At 51.3% G+C, this 23301-nt stretch overlaps 1 protein-coding gene across 6 annotated transcripts in view; it reads right to left on the reverse strand.

The window, feature by feature from the left end:
• Nucleotides 1–832: 832 nt before the first annotated feature.
• CARS2 (cysteinyl-tRNA synthetase 2, mitochondrial) overlaps nucleotides 833–23301 on the reverse strand; it is a 64248-nt gene continuing 41779 nt past the window's right edge. For 3 of the 6 annotated variants that reach the window (XM_030813687.1, XM_030813686.1, XM_030813690.1), the window contains 7 exons: nucleotides 22912–22979; nucleotides 10338–10404; nucleotides 6448–6586; nucleotides 5360–5483; nucleotides 3779–3877; nucleotides 1744–1950; nucleotides 835–1028 (listed from right to left, as the gene is read on the reverse strand). In XM_030813687.1, the coding sequence (XP_030669547.1) occupies nucleotides 957–1028; nucleotides 1744–1950; nucleotides 3779–3877; nucleotides 5360–5483; nucleotides 6448–6586; nucleotides 10338–10404; nucleotides 22912–22979 (776 nt within the window). In that variant the 3' untranslated portion in view covers nucleotides 835–956. Of the gene's footprint in view, nucleotides 1029–1743; nucleotides 1951–3144; nucleotides 3577–3778; nucleotides 3878–5359; nucleotides 5484–6447; nucleotides 6587–10337; nucleotides 10405–22911; nucleotides 22980–23301 lie in introns of those variants that run through there. The other 3 variants (XR_004030211.1, XM_030813689.1, XM_030813688.1) reach the window with 3 other exon arrangements.

The raw sequence follows: 23301 nt of genomic DNA on the forward strand, positions 1-23301 counted from the left end.
GTTAAACGATGAGCAAGGCTGTACCCCCAGTCACGGGTCATGCTGCCGCCTGTGCCCTTGGGATTCAGAGATGCCAGTGCGACAGGGAGAGGCCTGGCCGAGTCTGCGAGCGGGAAGAGTGGAGAGGGGTCACCCTGCTGAGTCACTGACAACTGTGGCGCTGGGCTTACCACAGAAAGGCGAGATCAGGAGCAAGGCGGGTGCTTCAGGAGGCACCGTCCTGTAGCCTAGGCACCCTGCCGTGCGCTGGCCGCCACCTCTCGCTCAGGAATCCTGTCTGTCACAGCTCGCCAGCTGGCTTTCAGCCTGGCTGCCCTGACTTCTCCAGAACCAACCTTTCCCAGGCCCAGCTCGGCCCCATCACTGCTCTGCACAGACCGTGACCACCAAGGTGGCCTGCGGCTGTCAGGATGTTAACTGCAGCGGGACTGCAGACGGGTTCTCAGCTGCATTTTTTCTATGGTGAATACGTTACTTTTGTAACCAGAGAAAAAACATAAGATTGTGTTCTTGCTGGGGGAGGGTGTCCCAGGGTTAGCATTGCCTGGCGTCCCCCCTCTGCTTCAAACTGTGCTGCTGCGTGGCCCGCCCACCTCACCCATCCCCAGCCCCACCGTCAGGAGGAAACAGGCTGCGTCCTGCTGCCTCCCTGGGTCCCTGCTCTTCTGTTCCTGTGTTGTCTGTTCCCTGGGCACAGGACCAGCAGATCTCACGCACAGGCACATGTGCTGCTGGATGCTACTAAATGTCTGACACCACTTCAATCGACGGTGAGTCTGTAGCCACAGAACACAGTAAGTGTTTAGGCTCAGTTACTAACAGACGCCAGTGGGACACTGTTGGTTGCCTTACTTTAATGCTGACCTAGCAGCCCTGACAGGAAGCTTTAACATAAAGCCTTGACCGTGAGGAGCATGGGTGTGTCTTGTGAGCAGGTTCATGGTTGTGCTCCATCCTCAGCCTGCTGATTTTTGGTCTTTTGTCCTTTGATCCAGCAGTTCCCACGTGGATGTTGTACTGCTTCTGTCCTGGAGAAGAAGAGTGAGGTCCAACTCTGAGCAGACACCACGTCACGTGGCACAGGGGGCTGATGGGCGTAATCAGGTTCAGGGTGCCTGTTCCCTCACTGGCCTGTCCTGAAAAGCTTGTCGGGCGCTTAGAAAGGGCCCCACTGCCTCCAGCGGAAGGCCAGGAGCTGCACGGCACCTGCAGGAGGTGGCGGTGGCTGAGCAGGACCCACATCCCCGTGCTCAGCGTCCTCTCCAGCCAACTTGGCCCCTCCCTCACGGCCCTCCCACCTCATTTTTCATGGGGGTGGGTTTCTCTACTCAGAAAGAAGCATGGGCCGGGCAAGGTGGCTCACGCCTGTAATCCCAGCACTTTGGGAGGCTGAGGCAGGAGGATCACCTGAGGTCGGCAGTTTGAGACCAGCCTGACCCACATGGAGAAAACCCGTCTCTACTAAAAATAAAAAATTAGCCGAGCGTGGGAGTGCATGCCTGTAATCCCAGCTACTCAGGAGGCTGAGGCAGGAGAATCGCTTGAACCTGGGAGGCAGAGGTTGTGGTGAGCCGAGATCGCGCCATTGCACTCCAGCCTGGGTGACAAGAGTGAGACTCCGTCTCAAAAAAAAGCATGGTCACAGGGGATGTCTGGGCCTCTGACGGCCCCATGTCTGTGACACCTACCTGTTGACCTACCCGGCTCCTGGGGTGATGTCCCTGACCTGGGTGCGGCACTCACCTTGATGTTGATGCCGTGGACAGTCAGGCCCCGGCGCAGGGTGTCGCATGCCTCCAGCAAGGGCTGCCTCTCTAGGAGCTGCTGCCGCCGGGCGTCCCCCGTGGCCTCGGGCATGGCCAGTGCAAACTGCCGGACCTCCTGCCGGAACCGCACCAGCTCGTCCACCACACCATGCAAGGTGGCCTCGCTGCCGTCTCCTGAAACGCACTGAAGCCAGCAGGGCACGGTTACATCCCCTGGAGACTGTGGATGTCCCCCCTCCCCACCTAGCCCTGGGCTTCCCTGATTCCCTACAGCTGGGCCTCTTTCTGGGCCTGGCAGGGATGGGTACAGCCGGCAAGGCTGGGCCCTGGGCAAGTCTCCACTCTCAACTCTGAGCTGCTGTCGTCCAAGCAAGGCTGAGTGACGCTCACTCGGGAGTTAGAAGGAAGGGCTGGGGCTGCATGCCGCCCCGCCCTGAACACAAGCCCTCCCTGGGTTCCAGACGCCACACAACTGTGGCCGAGGTATCAGGAGCAACCTGAGGATGAGGCTGGGAGGCAGCGACTGAGCGCTTGCACACACGTGTTTCAGCAAATGGTCTGAGATTCACAGCCTCAGGTGCTGTGGACGGGATTTGCGCAGAAGGCCTCGTGCCGTCCTCCCACTGAGAATAGATCCTGGGGCAGTGTGGAAGGGGCAGCTGTACCTATTTGTTAAATTCATGTGTGTAAAATAAACACAACATTTTACCTTGGTGTCAAACTACTTAAACCTCATACACCCCTCAGTTACTGCTTCCACGATAAAAGACAATTTTTGTTATTACAAAAATAAGGGCCCAGAGTGGGCCCCGACATTGGCCCTTGCGGCTGGAGGAAGGTGAATGAGGCGTCTTTGACAAGGGCTAGGCCCAGCTTGGCCAGATCCCACTTTTCTTACTCAAAACAGACTCTGGAAAGCCGCCCCTAAAAATGAACATGTACATTGCAAAAACGTGGTCATCTCACACCAGTAGACTTTTATGTGATTGGCAATAGACGCTGGACTGCCGGAAAGCGGAAGTAAGTCTACCAGTGATCAACAGATATACAAATGAGCCAAACTTGGAAAAGACACTATAGTTCTCTGTTGAGAGCCAGTGAGATGTGTCTGGCCCAGAGCCAGGCCTCCAGCACACCTGCTCGGGCCCCAGTCCCAAGCAGTGGGACCCCCGGGGTGCCGGGCAGCTGGTCTAGAGTGGTAGCCCCCATCCAGGCAGCAGCAGCTGAGCCACACCCCAAAAGAGCCAGAGCGCCTTGTGCTGAGAATTCTACAGGGGTGTCCAAAGAATGACAGGGATGTTCAGGGACACAGCGCCAGCTCCAAGGGGCCTCTGTCAGCCACATACCCATACAAAGTGATGGTGGGGGACTTTGAGAATAAGGCAGGAAACCTCAAATCCGTATTGATACAATAAAGGAGTTCCAGGTGAGCCTGGCAAGGAAGGGGGTATTTTCATAGGATCCAAGTCTCCTTGCAAAAATGCTCTTGAGTTACAAAGGAAGAGGAGGGATGTGGAGAAGCCTGGCAGCATCCACCTTCACTGCGCAGCCAGGGTGAGCCTTGCCGGGAAGGTGCAGGTGTGACTCGTGCCTGTCGGGGAGCCTGTCCTGTCCGTACGAAACATGCACCAGGCAAGGGGGCTCAGGCCGCCAACTTGCCCTCAAATGGGTCAGGAAAAAATGTTCTCTTACTGTGCCTGTGACTTCTGCACATTCTGAGAGTCTTTCAACATAAACGTGTGTGCAGAGCTGGCGACACTCTGTTGCTGAGATGGACTCATCTCTGGTTCTGCGCACGAGAGTTTGCCAACTACAGAAGTAGAATTGTGCAATTCCAATTAATAAGTATTGGCTCTGAGTGTGTTTATTTTTCCAGGAAAATAACATGTTTTTAAACAGGTAAATACATTAGTGTGGCATCATAATGATCTATTCCAAGTTAAAAGGGTAAAGGTTATTGTCCCAATATGGAGAAAATTCCAGAATTAAGCATTTAAAATAATAGGACCTACCCGTTGATTTGCCAGAGAAATTCCAACAGTTTCAAAAAACTGTTCAAAGTAAGAGATGATGGCACCAAACACAGCAGGACTTCTCGGCCCTCCAGGTTCCTGTAAGAGATGATGCCACGGAAGCTCCTTAAAAGCAGTCTTGATGGCAGTGGGCAAACGGAATTCAATGTCAAAAGAGAAAGGCTTCAGCAGGTCACTTCAGTCTGGCCTTTCTCCTGGCTTCTATGGAGGGAGGACACAGCTCTGGCATCGGCTACCTCACTGCAGACCATGCAACTATAGGTGCATGAGGAATCTCGTGCCTCAGTTTACCCATCAGTCATGTGGGTGGTGACTAGCTCATCAGGCTTTGCAGGTGAAGCATGACCATGGAGTATGGCAGGTGGCGCATGGTAGGTGGAGGCTGAGTGGGCACTGGGCTGGGTTTCTCAGAAAACGAGGAAATCCTGGCACGGGGCTCACGTCAGTCACCAAGCACAGAGACCCTTGTGTGACACTAGCCTTAGTTTGCAGGTGCCCCAGAATTGCAAAGGTTGGGAAGGAAAAACGCAGGACAAAAGCCAGCCTCTTTACTTGTCCCCGCCCCTTGCCACAAGAGGCCCCTGTTGCCCTAGAGCTGGCCCAACCTGGTAGTGCCAGCAGCAGCTGCAGTGAAGGCAGGAGGCTGCGGACGGGCTGAGGAGGGGCTCCCGTGCAGGAGCGGCCTGGCTGCTGGAGCTGCCCCAGCCCGGCCTGGCTGCCTTCAGTGCGGGGCAGCCTGTTCCTGCACCCGGCTGTGACTCAAATGCCCGCTTCCCTCAGAGGCGAGCCCTACACGTCTGCAGTATTTGGACTGAAGGCACCCGGCACGGGCACATGGCACCCTGCCCCACCTGCTGGTGCTCTGAAACCCAACACTGCACGCAGCCAGGGATGGAGACCTCCACAGAGATGCTCAACTAACAGAGCACGTGGCCAGAACCCACAGGTGTTTCCAGAGGTGGGAGAGGCACGAACAGCCTCGGCTTCCCGGGTCATGAAAGGTCACAGGGCTCCTGACGCAGCGCCTCCCAGGGCCTGGCAGGGAGACCCTCAGAAGTGCAGGAACCAAAGTCTGCCGCCGCCTCCACGGTCTTTGTCCCACCCCCCAAACACTTTCAGTGACCCGTGCACGGGTCCAGGCTCAGACCCCTGGGTGCTTGGTGTGCTCATCACACCGGGGTGCAGACTGCATAACAGTGCATTGGGGTAATTGGATCTTTCCTTAAAAAGTTCCCCACAAAAGCTCTCTGGGAAAGTGCCATGAATGCAGTGGGGACATGAGATGTGTCCCCTGAGGATCAAGCACACAGAATTTTGTAGTCTCAGGGGCTCCCGAGAGCTTGTTCTCCAGGTGGCCCTGAGGCCCGGGAGGGTCAAGCCCCAGGCTGGGTGCCATCCCGTGTGTCAGCGGCAGACTCGGGTTCCATGAGTTCCTCCACAGAAGCTGCGGGAGGCGAAATCAGCAGAGATCCCACCCAGCTGACATGAGAAAAACCCACCGGAGGACCCGACCCATGCCCCTGGCAGCAGGACCGCGAGGCCACCTGCTCGTTGAGCTACCTTCGGGGCCGCCCTGAGCTGTCCGTTCCCATGGTGTGCAAGGCCCAGGATGGCATCAATCACCCTGGGTGTGTCAAAGTCATCTGCCAAGGCCGCCTTCACGGCCCTCTTGGTGCTGGAGAGCCTGAGGGAAGAGGAGAGAACAGTCGCAGCAGAGGGAGCTCCACTCTCCCCAGGAGGCCCCCACGCCAGTCCTTCCCCAGGGAGAGACTCTGGGGGCTCTAATTTGGGGCCTCTCTCTAGGTCATATTCCCAAAGACTTGAGTTCCTGAGTAGCAGAAAATTATGTAACATCAACTGCAAACTGTCATGTTACCCCAAGACAAAGTCCCAGAGCAGAGGTCACCTGTGACACTTGTATTTTAACACACAAGACACACGTGGGCATTTTCATGATGGTTTTAAAAATCAATAGATATTGAGGGGAGTGGCAAGGAAGACTCGGTGGGGGAGAGACGACACGGCCGACCACTCACAAAGAGAGGTTGGGGAGGCCCAGCCTGGGGCTCCTGGATCTCAGCCTCCCGTGGCCACTGGCTGCCTACCCTGCTGAAGCGGCAGGGGTGGGTTGTCACCAAGACCATCCAGAAGACTCTGCACGCCGGGATGAATGTGCAGCACTGCCCAGGACACCCGTGGGTGGGGAGTGGAGGCGAGGCTGTGGGCCCAGGCTGTGTGTTTTATAGCTTTTGGCTCCTCATGGTCAGGACCGGGAGGGACGAGCAGCTCCGCTCCTCCCATAGGGAACCCGAGCCCAAAGCCACCTGAGCAGGGGGCTCAGAGCCCGAGGGCCCCAGGCACACTTCCTGCCCAGCGCCCTGTCTCCCTGGGACGTCTTGGGAGCCCCTGACCCCACACCTCCTGTCCAGCACCCAGTCTCCTGTGGCCTCTGGGGAGCCCCTGACCCCACACCTGCACCTCCTGCCCAGCACCCTGTCTCCTGGGGCCTCTCTGGGAAGTCCCTGACCCCAAACCCCCTGTCCAGCGCCCTGTCTCCTGGGGGCCCCTCTTCCCCTTCAGGAGCCCACCAGCAGCACCCAGCAGGCCGCAGGAGGGGCGCCAGGCGGGGTGGTAGGCGGGCCTCTCACCTCTCCCACAGCATGGCTTCCCTGACGGAGCCGCAGGCCAGCTGCCCCTTCATGTAGGCACGTGCGTCCTCCAGGAAAGAGCCCAGCCCCAGGAGCAGCTGCTGAGCTTGGAGCATGGCGCTGTCGCTGTAGTTGATGGCTGAGGAAGAAGAGATGGTCACTGAGGCGGTGCCCACCATGCTGTGCCCCTGCCCCTGCCCTGGTCCAGCAGAACCACAGTGTTCTCTGAGGGCACCGCCACCCATGGACCACAAGGAGAGAGGGACATATGGCCCTCACTGCCCTCCAGTGACCGCGAGTCCCTAGGCCCACTGGACACAGACCACAGGGTCTGTCCCAGCTCAGTGTCACCCGCCCTGGGAGAACACGGTGGCGGTGGAGACATGCTCCCAGTGCTGCCAGCCAGGAGGTGCATTTCCACGGACGGATGGATGGAGGTGCGGATGAATGGCTGGCTCTGGAAAGAGGAGCCCCGCCCTGGGGTCAGAGGCACCTCTAAGGAAGGCGCCCCTGGGGAAAGTGCCCGTGTGTGATGGGACAGCCCAAAGGAGGAGGGAGGAGTGGTCCCCAGACCTGGCTTTAGAGTCTGTGGGTGTTTCTTAGGCCACCTGGATGAGGGGGCAGTTTCTGTTTACATCTGTTCATTTCTTGTGGTTTCTAGTCTACTGCATTCTGATGGGTAAGACAACAGGAGTGAATCGCTTTGCAGTGAGCACATATCCTTGGATATCAGCAGAGCCAGCCACACATTTCTAGAACCTTCTCGTGCCTACTCTGTTTCCCAGGCTGAGTCCACAGTCCATGCTTTTGAGGAGTGCTGCTTCAAACAGCTCTTTGAAAACCACGAGAATAAAAAGAGCCTATCTGGACACATATGCTGAAAATTACATCCCAACATGCCTACAAGTCCTGACTTCAAGACGAGAATTCCAAAATCAGACATGGCTTCAAGCTGGAAGCAACACAGGGAAAACCTCCCCCAGGGTTGTCTAATATCTTACTTAACATTTTTCCTTTTTTTCCAAATTCACTTTCAGTTTTTGCTTTGAATAGCTTGATAGAAAAGAGAAAAAGCCAGAAACCCACAAAGTGATCTGACAAAATTTAAAACAAAGATAATATTCGGGGACCGACAGAGTTGATGCATGGGAGGCTGTTAGAATAAGATTACCATTAACGACACAGCAAGAGGCATCCAGATGAGGAGGGGCAGACAGATGCCCAGCATGGAGACGCCCTCTGCCTCAAGGTCAAGGACAGCTGCATTTCTCCAACGAGGATTCTGCTCTACAGATGGGAGACGCTTCTCCAAAGTGTCAGTGCAGCACAGACTGCACGGGATGCCGCCACTGTCACCCTCCGTCTTCCCAAAGGTGAAGAAAGCATGTCTGGGAAGGTCCTGAACTCCCACACCATTCGTGGAGGGAAGCTCAGACAGCAAGTGACGGTCCAGCTCCTCATGGCCACCTCCGACCTCGGGGGGGTGGGGCAGTCGTGTCCACTGTGGAGATCCACATCCTGACTAACCTTGTGTTCCTAGAAATCCCTCACTGGCAGATCGGTGCCTCCTGAATCCCACCCAAAATGCCCACTGGGAATGTGTTCCTGAAAGAGCTGCCCAGGCTTGAGAAAGCCTCTTTTCAGACCAAACTTTGTATTCAAAGCTCAAAAAGAACCGCACACAATTAGGACAGTCATACAAGGTGCTGCCCCTAATCCTGCCACAATCTGTGAGAAGTGGGGCAGGAGCCTCCGAGGGCAAAGAGCCCCTGGGAAGGGATCCGCAGGGAACAGCTTTGAAAGGACCACAGCCCCCAGCCACGAGGGGAGCAAGCACGAGCCGGGGAGAGAGCTCTGCGCTTGCACACGGGATTCATCGCCGCCGCCTCTGCCCGTTTCCAGCAACACGGAGCCAGGCGGAAACAGTTTCTCCAGCCCATTCGCCTCCCCGACTCTTCGTCTCACAGCACGGCTGGGCTGTTTTCATCGCGCATAAGTGCACACCACACGCAGATGCTGCACGAGGCCAGGTGAGCACGAGGCTGGCGACACTTCTTTCCCAAGCTCGTGCACCTGTGAGCGCAGGTCCCCTGGGCCGATGCACTGCAGTTCCACCCAGGGGAGAGGTTCAGACCACGTCTCAGAAAACCTGAGTTTGCAGTAGAAAGCCAACAACGTGGCATCAGAGCCAGGATAAAGACATGGCCCAAGGTACCCTTTTGGTGGTCAAAGGTGCAAATGTCTGTGTGCCCCACTCAAGCTGACAGAGCTGCAGGCTGGGTGGGGCCTGTGCCAGGCCACAGCCCGGGTAAAATTCTGCAGGCACAGCACAGGGGAGGCAGATGCATGGGACCAGCCCAGGGGCTCACCCAAACCCACCAAAGCTTTGTGTGTGCTGGCCAGATAGATTCATCCCATGGGGGAATGAGAATAAACTATGTTTCGGCTGCATGTCCCCACCCCCATCGTCTTCATTAAAAAGGTGAAATCATCAATTTGGAGCAAGAGAGCTACATAGGAGGGACAAGAAGGGGGAGAGGGAGGTGGCATGACAACAGCAGCGGCCCAGGGCCTCAGCAGTGTCAACGGAGCAGAGGGGACACCAGAGGCCAGAAGGACAGCAACCCTCGCTCACCAGGAAGGAACTGTCACCATCTCCAGAGGACACTGGCCCTGCTCCTGCAGCACTAGCCATACACCGGGACCTTATTGCCAGTTAGGTGGTCAAGCCAGGCAAGGCAGTACCACTGTCCCCAGCCCTCACTCGCCACCAGGGATGCAGCTCTGGATAACAACTCTTTTTTTTTTTTTTTTGAGACAGGTTCTTGCTCTGTCGCCCAGGCTGGAGTGCAGTGGTGCGATCTCGGCTCACTGCACCTCCGCCTCCTGGGTTAAAGTGATTCTCCTGCCTCAGCCTCCCGAGTAGCTGAGATTACAGGTGCATGCCACCAAGCCAATTTTTTTGTATTTTTTTCAGATGGAGTCTTGCTCAGCCACCCAGGCTAGAGAACAGTGGCATGATCATGGCTCATTGCAGCCTCTGCCTCCCGGGTTCAAGCGATTCTCCTGCCTCACCCTCCTGCGTAGCTGGGATTATAGGCACACATCGCCATGCCCGGCTAATTTTTGTATTTTTAGGAGAGACGGGGTTTCACCATGTTGGCCAAACTGGTCTCGAACTCCTGACCTCAAGTGATCCACCTGCCTCAGCCTCCCAAAGTGTTCAGATTACAGGCGTGAGCCATCGTGCCAGGCCTTTTGTATTTTTTGTAGAGATAAGATCTCACTATGTTGCCCAGGTGGGTCTCAAACTCGTGGACTCAAAACATCTGCCAGCCTCAGCCTCCCAAAGTGCTGGGATCATACACGTGAGCCACCATGCCAGGCCAGTGCTAGACAACTCCTGGCCAAGAGCCTAGCCGGGGGCAGCAGGCAATCGTGCAGCATGGCAGGAACCGTCATCACCCATCCAGGAGACCTTGCTCTGCTACACACTGTTCGGGGAAGTGCTATCCCTGGGCAGGACAGGCAGGGTCACGTTTGAGGGCTCCCATGTGCAGGGGCCGTGCCAGGCTGGCCCCTTCCAATCTCCCAGTTCACACAGCAGGAAGCCGAGGTGCTGCGGGTTCACGACTTGTCCAGACCCACAGAGAAGGAGTGGAGAGGACTCGAGCTTGACAAGGAAGCCCACATCCACTACGGGCTAAGCCTGGACTAGCGCTGGGATCCCTCGTCCTCTGGGTTCACGCTCAACCCGAACCGTAAGGCGCACAGCAGCCTCACTCACAAGGTTCTGCTTATTCTCTGGTCTGCATTTTGCTGTTCTCAGTCCTGTCAGAATGACTGTCTCCAAGCTGGGGAGGAGTCCACTCCACGCGTGCTCGGCTCACCTGAGCGGTAGCTGCTCCGCAGGCAGAAGAACCGGAAGGTATCCGGGGAAAAGGTCTTCAGAAAGTCCTGGTAAAGCGAGAGACAGGCAGTCACGAGGCTTTGCTTTTACGCTTCGCGCTGTTCAGAGAATGTTATTTACTACAATTACGTGAGTTCTCTCTACCTGTCAAGAAATCAGGAATCTTGATCAGAGTGAGCCCTCCAAACCCACAATTACCACCTGCTTCCTGGATTTCCTCACTCACTGAACTTCCCATGTTCGATCTCAGTATTTGTGGAAAGAGCAAGAAGAGAAAGCTGGTTTGCCCTGAGAATCTGCACCTGCTCCAGGAGGGGTGTGTCCTGTGCTCAGCCTGGGCTCTCCTTCTACATGACAGGGACGTGGGACAGACAGCATGGAGCGATGCTGTGCTCAGGAAGAGACCAGGTAGGTGGCAGGAGGCACACCAGCTCTGGCTGCCTGCGGGCCCCCAGGAGAAGCTTGCGGTTAATGTCAGACCTGGATGACCTCCGGCTCAGCCCAGCCAAGGGGCGACAGCCTCACTCATCCTATTTGGTGGCACAGTTCTCGTAAACACTGGGCTTAAAGCATGCGCTAAGTCTGTCTCTTGAAGACTAAACCACCCTGCCTCTGATTAAACGTAAGTAAAACTCAGAACCCAACCAGTATCCTCCTATAGATCATTTAGAAAACGTCTGTCCAGAAAGAAGTGGAGCTTTCTACATGAAGAAGCTTAGGAGAGGTCTTTAGAGGCACTGCAAAAGCAGCGCAGCCCTCAGCAAAACCTCCTGTGGGGCGCTCAGGGTTCAGTTCTGGCAGCTACTTTTCCCAAGAGATGAGATGAGATGAGTGGGGGAGAGAAGGAAGAGGGCTCTGCCCAGCTTGGGCTTCCAGCGTGGCCCCGAGAAAGCAAGCCGAGCTCCGGCTGCACCCCTGGCCAGGGACGCACTCCGATGGGAGCCCGAGTGGCTCCTTGCCTGGATCTGCAGCACATGGTGCTGGCTCTGACCAAAGCACCCTTTCCTGCCACCACCTCAGAAGACAGAACTGGCTCACCCCATGCCTGTCCTCTGCAGGAAGCTGTCGCCGACCTTGCTGGAGTGAGGACTGCGTTTCCGTCTCCCTCGGGTAAACACAATCCCCTCTTCTCTAGGCTGATGGGAAGCAACACAAGCCCAGAGCACAGGGGCTGACACCAACCCGCAGTCTGCACCCGCTCATCAGAGCTTGGACACCCACTTCCTCCTCAGGGTGGCCGTGGGAGCACAGAGCTGCCAGGGAGAGTGAGCCGGAAACGGCGGAGTCCAGCTCAAAATACTGCACCGCAACACCTGGTATTTTATAAGGCATCAAAGACTGGTCTAAGGCCATGTTGCTCAACAACCCTACTGAGAGCAAAACAAATGCAACTGAAGAGCGTCCTGGGGTAGAAGGGGCTGTCCCTGCTGCAGGCTGCAGCAGCCTCGCCCACCTGGTAGGAAGGAGGGGGCTCCCTGGACTGCTGAGCTGGAAAGAGGAGGACACTGCTCCACCTGCCTCTGGGGCTCGGTCCCTTCAGAGGACGGAGTGGGTCTGGTCTGCCTTCCACCAGGAAGGAGCTCAGCCCCCACCCCACAGCCCAACCCCTGTCTGCCTGTGCCTGAGGCAGTGAGGGGCATTCTCATGTGGGGTGGCATTAATTCGAAAGCTGCTGGGCCAATGCCCTAACACAGGGGTGCTCAACCTGGCGTCCACAGACCTCCTAGGGGCCCACAGAGAGAAGGTGGGAGGGTGGGGAGATCTGTGACCTGGGCTGGTTAAACAGTTATGTGTTTATTTCTGCCAGCCTTGCACTGAAATGGGTATTTCCTTCGATGGTCAGTGCAGGCAGCAAACACATCGGGAAGCACAGAGCCTGGCACAGTGGCCACAGCTGCCACAGGTGACCCCGCAGGGATGACATCACATGCCACAAATCACACGAGAGGACAGCAGCCATCAGACCCCACCCACGCTGCGCTAACCACTGAGTCAAGCAGAGCCCCCGCTCCTCTACTTCAGTATCACTGACGGCCTCTGGGATCCTATGTATTTTATGTTATGTATTTAAAGCATATTGTAAGGCTGGGTCCACAGACTTCACCAGGCTGCCACAGGGACCTGGGGTGGGGAGGGGGGGCTGGGTTGTGTGTGCGTGTGTGTGCGCACGCGCGTGCGTGTGTGTGTGAAGAGCCCCTGTCCAATCCAACAGTAAATCATCAGTAATCACACTGGAATTCAATTTCCGTCTGTCCATCTCCTGCGTGCTCCTTCCCAAATTATGAAAGAAGGAATATAATTCCTGGGTCCTCTAATTCGCAACTTGCAGGTTCACTTGAGACCCTCCCTCACCCAAGGTGTTGTGGTTCCAATGAACACACACAGCCAGGTCCTGCTGGTTTCAGTTCAGGCTGCGCCCTATTTAGGCCTCCACGTTTCGGTGTGAAAACACCACTCCACAAGCAGGCTCCACGCTTTCCACTTCATTCCAAAAAGGATTTCACCTGGCTTTCTCTCAAAGTGGTTTTCCTCTCATTCAGAATGTAAATGCATGCAGAATTAGCCTCAGTGTGTTTTCACAAATCTAATAGTTCTCTGAAACCCCAACAACATTAAGGGCTTATCTTCCCCGCTCTTGCGGGGGTGGGCGCTACTGTAGCGAGCTATAGCAGTAGTTCTAATAGAAATCTGGAATCTAATCTTTCTAGAGCATTGAGTTTCCATGGACTAAAGGGGAAACATATAACTTCTTCATTGCACAGTATTCTGACAATGGTGTGAAACTCTCGAATACCGTGGCTGTTCATGGACATTAATTTTTTAGCGTGTTCCTGCTCTGTGCCGGCTGGTATCGGCAAGTTTCTATACTACTCCGGTTCCACCATGCAACCTGCCACGGCTACCTGAGAGGCAAAATGTGGCGACGGTGGTGTAAGCTCGTGCTGGAACTCTCCAGGAGGTAAGCAATCTCCCAGAGCCCAGGCCGGAGGACCGGATCGGCCTTCAGGTGAGGACGGTAACAAGCAATGTGAGTCCCAGTGAGGTCACGAGGTCACAGGGTGCACACTCACAGGGAGCCTGCTGGGTACACATGCCAGCTGCCGAGGGACCTCCTATGATGCCAGCGCTGCACACACCCCTGGAGCCCCTGGGCAGAAGCAGGCACCAGAGCGTCTCTACTGGGCCAGGCCCGAGCTTGCTTTGAGAGGTACAATAACTAGAAAGCAGGTTTTAAACCATTATCTGAGCTCCAGGGTTGAGCTCCTTCTACATGGGCTGTGGCCTCCATTACGCAGAAAGCATTGGGTTTTCACCCAGGCTATTATAAAGGTCTATCAATGGTCTCCAAGACAAAGAAGACTGGCGGGAAAAGGGTCTTATGCTAGAAACCAGGAATGTGGCAAGTATTTTTAAGATGTAGGGCAATAACTTAACATCTCCAAGGAATTATGGGCTGAGGGGAGGTGTGAGCTACCAAAAATATAAATGAAAAATCACCAGTAAATACGTAAACACAGCAAATAGACAAAGGCATGGAAATTTAAAATCTAGTTGCCATTCTTCACAAATTAACAAGAAAAATGGGCCAGGTGCCGTGGGTCGCACCTGTAATCCCAGCACTTTGTGAGGCTAAGGCAGGAGGATTGCTTGAGCCCAGGAGTTTGAGACCAGCCTGGGCAACATAGTGAGACTTCGTCTCTACAAAAAAATACAAAATTAGCAGGTGTGGTAGTGCACGCCTGTGGTCCCAGCTCCTCAGGAGGCTGAAGTGGGAGGTTTGCCAGAGTCCACAAGTTCCAGGCTGCAGTGAGCTAGGACTGCACCAGGTGCCTGGGTGACAGCAAAACCCTCTCAAAAAAAAAAAAAAGAAAGGAAGAAAAAAAGGAAACAAGGTACCCTGATTATAATTCTAATTTGATGCTGGAGAGACCTGGGAAACACACATTTTCATCTACCGCCAGTGGGAATGTAAATCATACTCATTGATAAAATCACCAGGGGCTGTATCCAAAACATTCTGAATGTGCCCGTATGTTCTGATGCGCAATTCTACCTCAAGGCACTTTTCTCAAGTCACTAATCGTTAGATGTGCACAGATACTTAGCTAAAGGATATTCATCACAGCACTGCAGCCTGCAGAGTACAGGTCTCACAAGCCCAACAACAGGGAAATAAAATCACGGTGCCTCACTGCCATGAGCCACTAAGTGGCTGCTAAAAATAATGCAGACATGGCAATGTCTGTGAAAATTTAAAATGCACATACCCTAGTGGAAAATACAGTAGGATTTAAATGACCATCGATAGGGGATTCTTTACATTAATTAAGCTGCACCCACACACTGGAATACGCAGCCATTCGAGAGAATGAACCAACTCCATATGGCAGAAAACCGGCTGAGGCCAAGAGAGTAATCAAGCAAGCGCAAAACTCTACCACTGTGCGTGAAGAGAAAGTGAGAAGCACCGCTGCAGGGAGATGTGTGCGCACACACACCTCCTCCGAGAAAATTAACTGCTGCTTCAGGAGAGAAGCCGGGCAACAGTGAACGTGGTCGGGCAGGAGGCCTGCTTTCCATAGCTCCTTTGAATTTTTCTACCGTGTGCTTCTCTGTCTTGTCTGCAGTTTTCAAACTTTCTGCAATTAAACCCATCACGTCTATAATCAAATTAAAATCTCACTTAAATTGTTAGGGAAAAGGCGGCACGCATACGACACTGCCTCATGAATGAGACAGAGGAGAAAGGTTTATGTGTATTGGCCTATCGTGTATAACAGAACACAGGAAGGTGAATCCAAAACAGAGAACACAACTGTGCCTGCTGGGGAGGGAATGGGTGCAGGCAAGCTCCAGGCCAGCCTTCTCCATGCTCTCTTTAGTGTTAATGCTGAACCCTGCAAATGTTTCACAGATATGACAAATAAAAGTAAATTGGGACCGGATACAGTGGCTCATGCCTGTAATCCCAGCATTTTGGGAGGCTGAGGCAGGTGGACCTGAGGTCAGGAGTTCAAGACCAGCCTGGCCAACATGGTGAAACCCCATCTCCACTAAAAATACAAAAATCAGCTGGGTGTGGTGGGGTGCCTGTAATCCCAGCTACTTGGGAGGCTGAGGCATGAGAATCGCTTGAACCTGGGAGGCGGAGGTTGCAGTGACTTGAGATCACACTAATGCACTACAGCCTGGGTGACAGAGCAAGACTCTCTCTCAAAAAAGACAAAACAAAAAGTAAATTGGAAAGGGGAAGAGAGAGACCATCACACCGGAAACAAACAGAACAAATGAACCTCTCATGTTAATGAAAGGAGATCATTACACGCTGCGAGTATATGTTCAGACCACAGAGCTTTAGTGGGATGCAGTCTACAAGAAAAAGAAATTTAAGTCCAGAATAGGTGAATCACAGAAACAGAAAGCAGATGAGTGGCTGTCAAGGGCTGGGAGCAGGTGGGAGTGAGAAGTGACGGCCCATGGATGTGGTGTTTCTTTTTGGGGTGATAAAAACGTTCTTAGAGGCCGGGCGCGGTGGCTCACGCCTGTAAGCCCTGCACTTTGGGAGGCCGAGGTGGGCAGGTCACAAGGTCAGGAGATCGAGACCATCCTGGCTAACACGGTGAAATCCTGTCTCTACTAAAAATACAAAAAATTAGTCGGGCGTGGTGGCGGGCGCCTGTAGTCCCAGCTACTCGGGAGGCTGAGGCAGGAGAATGGCGTGAACCCAGGAGGCAGAGCTTGCAGTGAGCCGAGATTGCGCCACTGCACTCCAGCCTGGGCAACAGAGTGAGACTCTGTCTCAAAAAAAAAAAAAAAAAAAAAAAAAAAAGTTCTTAGATAGTGGTGATGGTTTGACAACTGTGAATATCCTACAAATCAGTAAGCAGTACAATGTAAAAGGGTGACTTATATAGTATGTGCGTTATATTTCAATAATTCAATAAAACTATTAGTTTAAAAAGAAATAAAAAGAAGCCTTAAGTTTTACTCAATAGTTTTACTTTTAACAGTAATATTGGTATTAAGTTTTTAAATTTATTTTGTGTGTATTTTAAGATAAAACAAAAAGTTGATATGCTCTTATAAGATGTTTAGTAAGACAGGAAAATAAAGAGCTGAAACTAAAAAGCCCTGTGATATTAAATTTTATTTGGATATATCAAAATTAACCCAAATAAGGAATCTATTTTGTATGTGCAGGTTTATCTTCCTCTCCCCTAGCTCTGACCCCTGACAAAGCCTAGATGCAATGTCACTCCAGCAGCAATCAACATTGCAGTGCCCAAATCTTGCCTTCAAAATCCCATTTCCTCTTAAAGGCAGGGAGGCTGCTTGGAGAAATGGCAGGTCTGGGTAGGAAAGCAAAAGGCAGGCAGGTGCAGGAGCACAACAGAGGCGGAGGAGCCTGTCCCTGAGGGACCGGAGCCAGTCAGAGAGCTCTCCCTGGCTAAATTCGGGATGATTTCAACACCCAAAACATAATAACTGAATTGACAATACACTAAATAAATATAAATCATTGACTCTGTCTACTAAAAAAAAGACAAAACCCTTTTCTTTAAGAGGAATGCCAACTAATAAATGTAAAAGGGGGAACAATTAGACAACCATGACTTCGCAATAACCATTGAAATACATGATCAAAGTGAAGCGTCTAAACCATAGGGTGGAAGATTATTAGGAAACAAATTACCACACACCATGCCACCTCTCAGATGCTTAATATTCATAAGAAGAAAATAAACTCTGCAGTAGAGGGATCTGGTAGTCATTCCTTAACAAATGGTAAAACTCACCATCATGAATCGTAGGACAACCTAACCCTGCAGCCCCCAGGGAATGCACTGTGAGTTCACAGCATCAACTACAAGGTATTCCTGCCAAAAAGCTTCTACCTGGATCAAACTGACCCTTTAACCCTCACTTCCCATGAAAGGAACTACAGGAGATAGAAGAACAAGCTAAATGACAACACAACGAAACAGACAAATCCAAAATGTGGGATGTTCAACAAGACAAGTGGCCCAATCTCTTCAAAAAGTCAACACCACAGGAAAAATAAAAGTAGAAAGACTGCTGTAGATTAGATTAGAAACCTAGAAAGAACAATGAAATACAATTCAGCCTAAAGGAAGGAAATTTTGACATGGAATATAGCATAGGTGAATCTCGAGGACACTAAGTTAAATAAGCCAGTCACAAAAGGACAATTACTATATGATTCCACTTACATGAGATCTAGAGCAGCCAAAATGGAAACAGAAAGTAGAAGGGTTGTTGCCAAGGCCTGGGGAAAGGGGAAATGGGAAGTTGTTCCATGAGTCCACAGTTTTGGTTTTACAAGATGAAAAAATTCTAGAGATCTGTTGCATAACAATGTGAACACATTAACACTACTGAACTGTATGGTTAAGATGATAACTTTTATGTTACATGGTTTTTTTAACCACATTAAAAAAAAAAACCTAAGAAGACACAACAGACAAGTGCAACACGTGAACTTTGATCAACTCCTCATTTAAAAATAAAAGTATAAAACATATTTGGGGGATAACTGCAGAAAACAGGCCAGGCGCGGTGACTCATGCCTGGGATCCCAGCACTTTGGGAGGCGGAGGCAGGTGGATCACCTGAGGTCAGGAGTTCGAGACCAGCCTGGCCAACATGGTAAAACCCTGTCTCTACTAAACAAAACAAAACAAAAATTAGCCAGGCATGGTGGTGTGCACCTATAATCCCAGCTACTCGGGAGGCTGAGGCAGGAGAATCATTTGAACCTGGGAGGTGGAGGTTGCAGTGAGCTGAGATCATGCCACTGTACTCCAGCCTGGGTGATAGTGAGACAAACAAAAAAACATACAAACAAAAAAGAAAAACAGACTACAGACTAGATAGTATTAAGAAATTACTGCTAACTTTTTAGGTGTTTGGATTATGTAGGAAAGCATCCTTATTTTTACGAGTTGGTTACAGAATAGAGAAGTGTCATGATGTCTTCAATGTACTTCCTAATGGTCAATAACAAGCATTATATACAGGTGTGCATGTGCACACATGCTCACACAAATGTGCACAGGCACACACACGCTCACCACTCCCATAAACACAGATAAAGCCCCTGAAGGGTACCACAGCCTGCCAGCCCTGAATATGCCTCCCTGGCATACAGATTATTTTGAGCTAAAGACCACTGAGAACAAGCAGATGCAGGAAATGCTCTAAAAACAGGGTGCAAGTTTTCCTTGTAAACAAAGCTCCCAGTTGTGAAAGATGTGTCCTGCTGTAGCAGGGTGAGGGCTCCCTAACAACTCTCAATAGAGAGGCTCAATCTGCAAAACAAATTTTACTCAACAATCCTTGTTTATCACTTTTCCTAGTCACCCTCCCAAAACTTGCCTGCCCCTCCTCAAGCCCAAATCTCCTTTTTTTTGTTTGGCCTAGCATGGTTCACAGGCAGACCTCAGACATACTGAGGGGCTGGTTCCAGACCACCACAATAAAGCGAATATCACAATAAAGCAAGGCACACATATTTTCTGGTTTCCCAGTGCATGTAAAAGTTATGTTTACAGTATTATACTGCAGTCTATTAAGTATGTAATAGCATTATGTCTGAAAGAACAATGTACATACCTTAATGGAAAAATATTTTATTGCTAACAAAACTGCTAACAATCATATGAACCTTCAGTGAGTCATCTTTTTGCTGGTGGAAGGTTTTCATTCAATATTATGGCTGCTGACTGATCAAGGTAGTGGTTGATGAAGGCTGAGTTACTGTGGCAATTTCTTAAAACAAGACAATAATGAAGTCTGTGCCATCAATTGAATCTTCCTTTCATGAAAGATTTCTCTGTAGCATCCAGTGTTTGATAGCATTTTACCCACGGCAGAATGTCTTTCAAAATTGGAGCCAATCTTCTCAAACCCTGCCGTTGCTTTATCAACTAAATGTATGCAATAGTCTAAATCCTTTGTTGTCATTTCAACAATGTCCACAGCATCTTCACCAGTAGATTCCATCTCAAGAAACCACTTTCTTTGCTCATTCATAAGAAGCAACTCCTTGTTTGTTCAACTTTTATCATGAGGTTGCAGCAGTTCAGTCACATCTCCAGGATCCATTTCCAATTCCAGTAGTTCTCTTGCTATTCCCACCATATATGCAGTGACTTCCTCCAATGACGTCCTGAACCCCTCAAAGTCAACCATGAGAGTTGGACTTAACTTCTTTCAAACTCCTGTTAATGTTAATATTTTGACCTATTCCCATCAATCATACATGTTCGTACTGGCATCTAGAATGGTGAATCCTTTCCAGAAGGTTTCCAATTTACTTTGCCCAGCTCCATCAGAGGAATCACTATCTATGGTAGCTATAGCCTTATGAAATATTTTTCTTAAATAATAAGACTTAAAAGTTGAAATTATTCCTTGATCAATGGGCTGCAGAATGTTCTGTTAGCAGCATAAAAACAATATTATTCTCACTGTATGTCTCCATCAAAGCTCCCGGATGACCAGGTGCACTGTCAATATTTGGAAAGGAATCCTTTTTTCTGAGCAGTAGGTCTCAACAGTGGGCTTAAAATATTCAGTAAACCATGCTGTAAATGGATGTGCCGTCATACAGGCTTTGATATTCCACGTATACAGCACAGGGAGAGTACACTTAGCATAATTCTTTTTTTTTTTTTTTTTGAGATGGAGTCTAGCTGTCACCCAGGCTGGAGTGCAGTGGCACAATCTCGGCTCACTGCAACCTCCGCCTCCCGGGTTCAAGCGATTCTCCTGCCTCAGCCTCCCAAGTAGCTGGGATTACAGGCGCCCACCACCATGCCCAGCTAATTTTTGTATTTTTAGTAGAGACGGGGTTTCACTGTGTTGGCCAGGCTGGTCTCGAACTCCTGACCTCATGATCCGCCCACCTGGGCCTCCCAAAGTGCTGGGATTACAAGCATGAGCCACTGGGATTACAAGCATAAGCCAGCCGACTTAGCATAATTCTCAAGGGCCCTAGGATTTTTTGAATTGTCAATGAGGGCTGGCTTCAACTTAAAGTCACTAGCTGCATTAGCCCCTAACAACAGTCAGCCTGTCCTTTGAAGCTCGGAAGCCAGCCATTGACTTCTTTCTAGCTACAAAAGTCCTAGACAGCATCTTCTTCCAACAGAAGGCTGTTTCGTCTACATTAGAAAGATGTGCTGTTTAGTGTGGCCACCTTCATCACTTATTTTAGCTAGGTCTTCTGGATAACTTGCTGCAGCTTCTCCATTGGTACTTGCTGCTTCACTTTGTACTGTTATATTATAGACGTGACTTCTTTCCTTCAACCTCACAAACCAACCCCAGCTAGCTTCCAACTTTCCTTTGCAGCTTTCTCATCTCTCTCAGCCTTCATAGAACTGAAGAAAGTTAGGGCCTTGTTCCAGATTAGGCTGTGGCTTACAGGAATGTTGTGGCTGGTTTGATCTTCTCTATCCAGACCACTCAAACTTTCTCACTCACACTTTCTCCATTATCAGCAAGAAGCCTGTTTTGCTTGCTAATCATTCGTGTGTTCGCTGGAATAGCACTTTTGATTTCCTTCAAGAACTTCTCCTTTGCATTCACAACTTGGCTAAATATTTGGTGCAAGACGCTTAGCTTTCAGCCTGTCTCGGCTTTTGACATACCCTCCTCATTAAGCTTAAGCATTTCTAGCTTTTGATGGAAAGTGAGAGATGTGTGACTCTTCCTTTCACTTGAACACTTAGAGGCCACTGTAGGGCCAGTAACTGGCCCAATTTCAATACTGTTGTGTCTCAGGAAATAGGGAGCCCAAGGAGGGGCAGATTTAAGGGAATGGATAGTTGGTGGAGCAGTCAGAACATGCACAACACATACTAAGTTCTGTCTTCCATGGGTGTGGTTCATGCAGCCCCAAAACAATTACAACAGTAACATCAGAGGTCACTGACCACAGATCACCATAACGGATTTAATAATGAGAAACTTTGAAATAATGCAAGAATTACCCAAATATGACACACAGAAACGAAGTGAGAACATGCTGTTGGCAAAATTGTGCCAACAGATTTGCTCGGTGCAGGGCTGCCACAAACCTTCAACCTATAAAAACACAGCATCTGCGAAGTGCGGTAAAGTGAAGCTTAATAAAGCAAGGTCTCTGCAGTGGCCGGGCTCCGACCCCTTCCGCACCATGCGACGCCGTAGCCGGGTTCGGACCCCCCTCTGCGTCACGCAACCCCGTGGCCGGGCTCCGGCCCCCCCTCTGCGTCACGCAACCCCGTGGCCGGGCTCCGGCCCCCCCTCTGCGTCACGCAACCCCGTGGCCGGGCTCCGGCCCCCCTCTGCGTCACGCAACCCCGCGGCCGGGCTCCGGCCCCCCTCTGCGTCACGCAACCCCGTGGCCGGGCTCCGACCCCCCGTCTGCGTCACGCAACCCCGTGGCCGGGCTCCGGCCCCCCCTCTGCGTCGTGCAACCCCGTGGCCGGGCTCCGGCCCCCCTGTGTCATGCAATCCTGTCCTCCACCTCCACGTGTGCCGTGCACGCTCTAATACATTTCTGTTTTTCTCTTGTTAATCTGTCTTTGGCCAGTCTAATTTACTAATTTAATTTAGGCTCCCTGGTGAGAGAACCTAAGCTGGGTAGGGGAAAAAGATCCTACACAGCAAATACAGCAAAATCATCACAACTGTTGAACCAGGGTGGAGCCATAGCGATGTTTCTTTCAACTTTTCGGTAGGTTTGAAATTTTGCCTAGGATAAAATGGAAAAATTCTACTTAAGGAAATTATATACAAATTATTTTGTGAGGAGCAGTCCCTGTTGGTGTATCCTAAATCTGACAGGTACAGCTTTCACTGGTTTGCTATTTAGGCAGTGAGATCTGGATACTATTCTTCTCCATTTATTTTGCAATTAAATTAAATGTGGCTTTGAAGACAGGCCGGAAGACAAAGGAGGAGTTCAAACTCTGTCAGCCAGAGCCCTCCGTGGGTGCGCCTGTTTTCCATTCACACAGAAATTCACATCCCATGTGTCAGCACCACAGCACGATGCAATTTTTCGGGTTGGTTAAGGATCCAGCCAGCTCTGAGCCTATTAAAGGCAAACAGCAAAACCCAAACAAATCCCAAAGCCACACTAGTAGGAGGCGGTGGGTGAGGGAGGGAAGGAAGTCAGCAGACGCGCCAAGAGGGAGACAACCACTATAAAAGGAAAAGGCAAGGAAGAAGACGCCGGCCTTGAAATGCGGAAAGAGAAAGGGAAGCTCCACCAAGAAAGGGACTGCGGAAACCTGCAGGAGGCGCACAGCTGAGGAGCGCGATTAGGCGGAGAGCCACTTAAAGTGGGAGGGAGGTGAGGCAGGTCCCGTCAGAAGAAAGGGGCCAGAGGGCACTGGGGAGGTGAGGCAGGTCGCGTCTGAAGAAAGGGGCCAGAGGGCACTGGGAATGGGATTCCGTGGTTCTCAAATGACACAGAAGCCTTTAAGACGGGTTCCACAAGCTACCGGCACCTCAGAGATACAGTACAAAAAGCACGTTACCTTAATAGTAATGTAGTTTTTTAATGATTTGGACATTTTTTCTTCTTTGCCTTTCACGTGCAAATGCCCTGAAACAAAAACAAAAGCATTCAGTCTGAGCTGGTGAGGAGACTCTCTGGCCTCGGGGACACATGGCTCCCCAGGAAACGAATGGGAACCTGCACATATCCAATGTATAGGCCAGTGTACGTTGGTATAAATCTGCCCCCGAATCTTCACCCGTGCTGGGCCTTCCGGGAAGACACGACCTGCCCTTGTTCCATGGTGCAGGGACACCCAGCCCCACACTGAGGGCGGATGGCAGGGGTGCCCCAGCGGACTCAGAAGCTAAACAAGAACCAGCAACCATGGTACCGACAGCAGTATTTCGTCTGTTTTCTCCTCTCCTGT

Source organism: Nomascus leucogenys, chromosome 5 (assembly GCF_006542625.1).
Source record: "Nomascus leucogenys isolate Asia chromosome 5, Asia_NLE_v1, whole genome shotgun sequence".
Lineage (NCBI taxonomy): Eukaryota > Metazoa > Chordata > Mammalia > Primates > Hylobatidae > Nomascus > Nomascus leucogenys.